Here is a 6000-nt window from a genome sequence, read left to right as displayed (position 1 = left end):
ACCATGGCAACATTACACATCCCTGTCTAAAGCCTACTTTTACCGGGAAGCAGTCTCCCTCTCTTCTACACACCCTAACCTGAGCCTCGCTATCCTCATAAAAACTCTTTACAGCATTTAGTAACTTACCACCTATTCCATATACTTGCAACATCTGCCACATTGCTCCCCTATCCACTCTATCATATGCCTTTTCTAAATCCATAAATGCAATAAAAACTTCCCTACCTTTATCTAAATACTGTTCACATGCTTCAATGTAAACACGTGATCTACACATCCCCTACCCACTCTGAAACCTACTTGCTCATCTGCAATCCTACATTCTGTCTTACCTTTCTTTCAATAATAACCCTACCGTACGCTTTTCCTGGTATACTCAATAAACTTATTCCTCTATAATTTTTACAATTTCTTTTGTCTCCCTTCCCTTTATATAAAGGGGCTATACATGCTCTCCGCCAATCCCTAGGTACCTTCCCCTCTTTCATACATTTATTAAACAAAAGTACCAACCACTCCAACACTATATCTGGAGAATATTACTAATTATAAAATATTCTGTGATATACATTTTTGTGTACCATTTTGTTATATGTATACTGTGTTATAACAGCCACAATTACCTCCTGCCACACTGGTGGCAGGAAAAAAGAAAAAATTCTAACAAAAATAACTTCTATATTGGTAATTATTATACAGTAAGCCCTCCATTTAATTGTAATGAGGCTCACCCGGCTTATTCTCTCCATTGTCAAATTGTCTTAAAGAAATGAGAAATTCACTGTCTCAAAGAGAAAGGTTTCTCTTAAACCATAGCAGTCTCCCATCTCTGCCTGCAAGTGAGACTTCCACAGTTGTCTTATTTTAGTTATTATTATAATCAAAAAGAAATGCTAAACCTACAAGGGTTATACAGCATAGCAGGGCAGGGAAGGATGTAGAGGTATTGGGTAGCAAGAGACTGAGGTAGAAAGGGCTGTGAGGAGTGCTAGAGTCATCATCATCAGAGTTTGTGCAGTAAATCACCTGCTGTCAAAAAGTCAACGAGAGTCTGGGTTAAAGGAGGGTCCATCAGCAAGAAGGGGAGGTAAAGTAAGGGCAGCAGAGTAGTGACGACATTGGATATTCTAGAGTTACTCGACAACCTCAATCCTCGGTGGTATCTACTTCCATGATTTCCTCTGTCGTCCCAACTTCCACAGCCACCTCTGCATCTAATTCTTTTGCAGTCCTGGGCTTCAAGGCCCCTACCTCATCAACTCCCACTGTCCATGCATCTTCATCTTCTCACTCGCATCTTTCTATGTCTACACAACCTCCCACACCTACACCATCACCTTGCGTCCCTACTTCTCCAAAGTCTAAAACAAATCTCCTTTAACTCCTCCATCACTTATCCTTCCCAAAGATTTTCCTCTTCCAGTCTCTGGCAGTCAGTGGTGATGTCATCAGCCAGTCATTTACTATCAACTTCACAGCTCTATATCTTGGTAAATACTGAAGGGAAATTTTTGTTGTTTCATTACCTTCACTAAAATATACTAGTATTAATCCATAAGAATTTTTTTTTAATTCTTGGACCCTGAGAGCAATTTTTAGATCAGGGGTCTGGACCCTGGAAAGATGAAAATAAAGAGGAGCATCTCAAAATATATACAGGTCAGCCACCACTAATCCAGCATCACTGGGACTTGCAGTGTGCCAAATTAGTGAGTTTGCCCGGATTACAGTGTGGTTTGGTTAGAATACACTTAATTAACCTATCAATAGACTGCTACATCTCATTTTCATCACTGCTTTCTCCTCCACTGGCTTGCTGCTGTGGATTTACAATCTGCACAATTTCTGAGTCAGTATCATGATGAAATTTGAAATTATGCTAGCCGAAATTAGTGCCAAATTACTGATGAAACCGGATAACTGATTACCAGATTAGTGATGGTTGACCTGTATCCATCAATAGTAACTATTCTTAATTCAGTATTTGCAAAAAGTGCTACACCTCAATCAACACCAATCTATTTTCCTGAGACTAACTATAGCTTATTTTAAAGTTATATTTCTGAACTATCCCAGAGTTTTTCAAATTCACTTACAAATCTGCTTACCAAGTGTGGATGATTAGTAATAATGACATTTTCATGATTACTTATAACTGCACTCCAAGTATAATTAAATGAACCTGTCATTAATACACCATCAAAAGTGTCCTCTTGATGAACAGTTTTGCAGAAAGGAATCTTGCACTGAATGTTACCTTTGTTAGTATCATCATACATATGGTAAGAGGACTCAGAGTGTTGCTCTGGTGCATCTATTACAGCAAATTTGTGGTGCATAAGCAGGGCAGGAGTGCTGAAGCGAAACAATATATTGTGCTGATGAAGGACATTAATGGCAGCCTCACTACAACTTGCCATTCCCCTCTCTAAGAGCACCTTCACTTTAACACCACGATACTGAGGAAGCAAACAATATGAGAAATGTACACATCATATATTCTACTCTACATGAAATAAAAACAAATAAACAGTAATTTACTGAAAACTATTTTATTCATTTGCAAATAACTTGTACCTAGAAAAGGAAACCTAAGATGATATTTCAGTCCATCCTGGACAATTAAATTATCATGAGTGAGGAAAAACATAGAAGGCTACAGGAGGGAGGGAGGGAGGGGAAGGTAGTAGTAGTGGTGGTAATGGTTGTGGCAGCAACAGCTGCAGCAGCAGCAGCTGTGGAGAACACGATATTCAGTGGTAATAAGTTCCAGCTGCTTAGATATGGAAAGAATGAACTCAGAAGAGATACTGTACACAAAATTTAGCCAAGAGTATTACTGTACCATCAATCAAAACGAGAAATAAGTAAAAGACCTGGGAGTAATCATGTCAGCTGACCTTTCTTTCAAAGCACACTAAAGCAAATGCCACAACAGCCAGGAAAATAACCATAGATAATAAGAACTTACCAAGCAAGTGAAATTGTGCCAATGTTTATACATACTATTCAAATCACTAGTGTTCTCTCACTTAGTAAAACAATTAGCATTAGTAGTAATACAATTAGCAGTAGTAGTACAATTAGTACTAGTAATAGTACAATTAGCAGCAGTAGTACAATCAGTAGTACTAATAGTACAATTAGTAGTAGTGGTATAATTAGCAGTAGTAGTAGTACAATTAGCAATAGTAGTATAGTACAATTAGCAATAGTAGTACTTGTAGCATTAGCCATAATATAGTAGCAATGCAGTAATAATGGTTAACTAGTGGTAGTATTGTCAACTACAACTACTAATTCTACTACCACTGCCACTATGACAAATACTACTACTGTCCTTGCCCTTCCTCTTGTCTTCTCTTTCTCACACAGTTGTAACTTGACAGTGGTCCACAATGGACCAAACTGTTGTCATAAATTTCCTATCCTAATTAAGTGTTTTTTGTGAATTATTTCAACCACAGTATTGTGAATTTTAGTTTGTGTTAGATAGGAATGAGTAGAAACAAATGGTTTTTGGAACTTAACAAGCTGTTGGAGTGTGAGTAGGGTAATATTTTGTGAAGGGATTCCGGTTAGCTGGATTCGAGTCCTGGAGGTAGGAAGTACAATGCCTGCACTTTAAAGGAGGGGTTTGGGATATTTGCTTTTAGAGTGATGTGAATGATGGTGAAAGTGTTTCTTTTTTGGGTCACCCTGCCTCGGTGGGAGATGCCCAGCATGTTGAAAAAATATAAATATGTATAAATAATATGTATATTTTGTTTTTAACATGTTGGCCATCTCCCACCAAGGCAGAGTGACCCAAAAAAGAAACACTTTCATCATCATTTCAACGCTTTCACCATCATTCACACATAATCACTCTCTGCAGAGGTGCACAGATACAATAGTTTGGATGTCATTCTCAGTGAATCTGCTGAGATTTCTTACTCATTTCTGCAATGCTGCAAGCTCCTGATGTGTTGACTGCAACACAAAAGGCCTAGAGCTATCATTCAACTCCTCATGGTTGCTTTACACATACACTGGGAGGTCATGGGAGATACGGGAAATAATAAGGGAGGCAATACCTATGTATAAACAGGACAGAGATGCAATGGGAGGAGGAGAGGGAGAAGTCAATCTTCATACATGGGGCTTCAGGAGAGTGAAGGGAGGACATATGATGAAAGATGGTAGAGAAAAGAGAGAGAGAGAGAGACTGAAGATATCATCAAACAAACAGGAGAGGAGGACATAACTGAGCTGATAAATTTTCAGAGAATAGGGGGATGTGTGAGGGGAAGAAATCAGCCAGTCAAAATGATTTTCAAGACAGAAATGATGGTAAACACAATCCTGCAGCATTCACCACCCATGCTTCATACCCATATAAAAGCATTGGTGCCACTATACTTTCATACATTCCCCTCTTTGCTACTGAGAGGAATTGACAAGGTGAACAGACAGAATGTTCCAGAGATGGGACAAAGCTACAAGGGGTCACAACTGGAAGTTGAAGACTCAGATAAGTCACAGGGATGTTAAGAAGTATTTCTTCAGTCACAGAGTTGTCAGGAAGTGGAACAGTCTGAAGAGTGATGTAGTAGAGGCAGGCTCCATACACAGCTTTACAAAGAGGTATGAGAAAGCTCATGGAGCAGGGAGAGAGTGCACCTAGTAGCAAAAGTGAAGAGGTGATCCAGGAGCTATGAATTGACCCCTGAAACCACAATTAGGCAAGTACACGTGCATACACACACACTAACCTTTGCTCTTATAACTGCATCCAGCAGGTCCTTGCAAGTCAAAACATAAATGCATATAACTAGAGATTTCTTGGCTGACTCCAGTACATTAATCATATGGATGAGTGATGTGCTGCTCTCCAGGTACCCAGATGGCTTCAAAATTTTACTGTCAATGATTGTGGCATTTTGTTGTTCACCACACTGCTCTGCTCTTCCTTCATCATGATGACTGGTCAATGTGTTGAAATCATTTCCATGGATAAGAAAGGAGTTTCTCGTAGGCATAACCTCAAAATTATTTTTATCATTACAATTATTTACCTTTATGGATTTTTTTTGTTTCTGATCTTCCATTTCATATATGTCACAAAACTGCACTTTTCTGTCACATTCTTTGCTTGACCTGCATATATCTGGATTACTACCAACTTGGACCTTTAGCTGCTGTTTAGACACAATGCCATAATCAGGAAAAAAAATAACTTTGCTGAAAATCCTTGAATTGTCTGTCACTGTGTTAATGTTCATTTGGTAGTGTGTTTCTTTCTGTCTGGAAAAAATTAAGTAATAAATGTGCTTAAGGCACCTGTTAATTAATTCACTACCAACTAAAACACAAACTCCTATGGCACAATACTTAAATAATGACATTTTCTTTTATAGATTTTGAATAAACCTTCACTTCAAAACATTCATATTGATGCGCAACATGTGTAAAGCAGCCTATACAAGGTTTGGATTGTGCGGCTTCAGTATCTAGTAGTGTAGTGGTAATCTTTCACTACCAGTAGTCTAGTAGTCTCTCTCTACCAGACATTCTTCCACTACTCTGGACAAGTTTGGATTCTCCAATGCTGCAGCTACTCTCTCTTTGTCATTGATTTGTTTATTAACTGAAAAACAAAAAAATAAATGCATATAATGAGAGATTATCATTATCTGAAAAAAATGCACTAAACCCATTACAGTATACATATACACTTGCAATGAAAACTTATAAACGAAGTACTACTAGCACTCTTAAGTTTTTTTTTTGGTCAGGATTTTAAAAGAATCATATGATACAATAATGTGTGTAGCAACTATCACATATTGATATAAAAGTACAGTACAGTATCCAATGAATTGTACAACATTATTATGTTAAATAAAAATGTGTCATATTGCTACAGAGAATTTAGTAGCAATTTAGAAAAATGATGGACTTTTTTTATAAATTTTCACCATTGCTTAAGATTTCAACTTCACAATAACCCTTTGA

The 6000-nt window shown here is 37.7% G+C and overlaps 2 protein-coding genes across 2 annotated transcripts in view; both read right to left on the bottom strand.

Moving 5' to 3' along the window:
• Nucleotides 1-1906: 1906 nt before the first annotated feature.
• On the bottom strand, nt 1907-5399 carry zuc (Mitochondrial cardiolipin hydrolase zuc). The gene is made up of 2 exons (XM_070091062.1): nt 4758-5399; nt 1907-2462 (listed from the first exon to the last, which is right to left on the bottom strand). The coding sequence occupies exons 1-2, from the start codon at nt 5388-5390 to the stop codon at nt 2058-2060; spliced, it is 1038 nt and encodes a 345-aa protein (XP_069947163.1). The 5' UTR covers nt 5391-5399; the 3' UTR covers nt 1907-2057.
• Nucleotides 5400-5493: 94 nt separating this feature from the next.
• The window catches only part of LOC128693674 (cytosolic iron-sulfur assembly component 2A), a 46185-nt gene continuing 45678 nt past the window's right edge, over nt 5494-6000 (bottom strand). The window contains exon 4 of the mRNA XM_053783452.2: nt 5494-5632. Within this exon, the coding sequence (XP_053639427.1) occupies nt 5532-5632 (101 nt within the window). The 3' untranslated portion in view covers nt 5494-5531. The remainder of the gene's footprint in view (nt 5633-6000) is intronic.

The sequence above is a fragment of the Cherax quadricarinatus genome, chromosome 34 (genome assembly GCF_038502225.1).
Source record: "Cherax quadricarinatus isolate ZL_2023a chromosome 34, ASM3850222v1, whole genome shotgun sequence".
In the NCBI taxonomy this organism is placed as follows: Eukaryota; Metazoa; Arthropoda; class Malacostraca; order Decapoda; family Parastacidae; genus Cherax; species Cherax quadricarinatus.
This window is presented reverse-complemented; position numbering and strand designations above follow the sequence as displayed.

What these genes read in the sequence shown, in the direction of transcription:
- zuc (XM_070091062.1), bottom strand. Translation starts at nt 5,390, where the DNA reads ATGTCATTATTTAAGTATTGTGCCATAGGAGTTTGTGTTTTAGTTGGT. An exon ending in ATGCAGTTATAAGAGCAAAG is followed by an intron (nt 2,463 to 4,757) that starts GTTAGTGTGTGT and finishes TTGCTTCCTCAG; the next exon opens with TATCGTGGTGTTAAAGTGAA.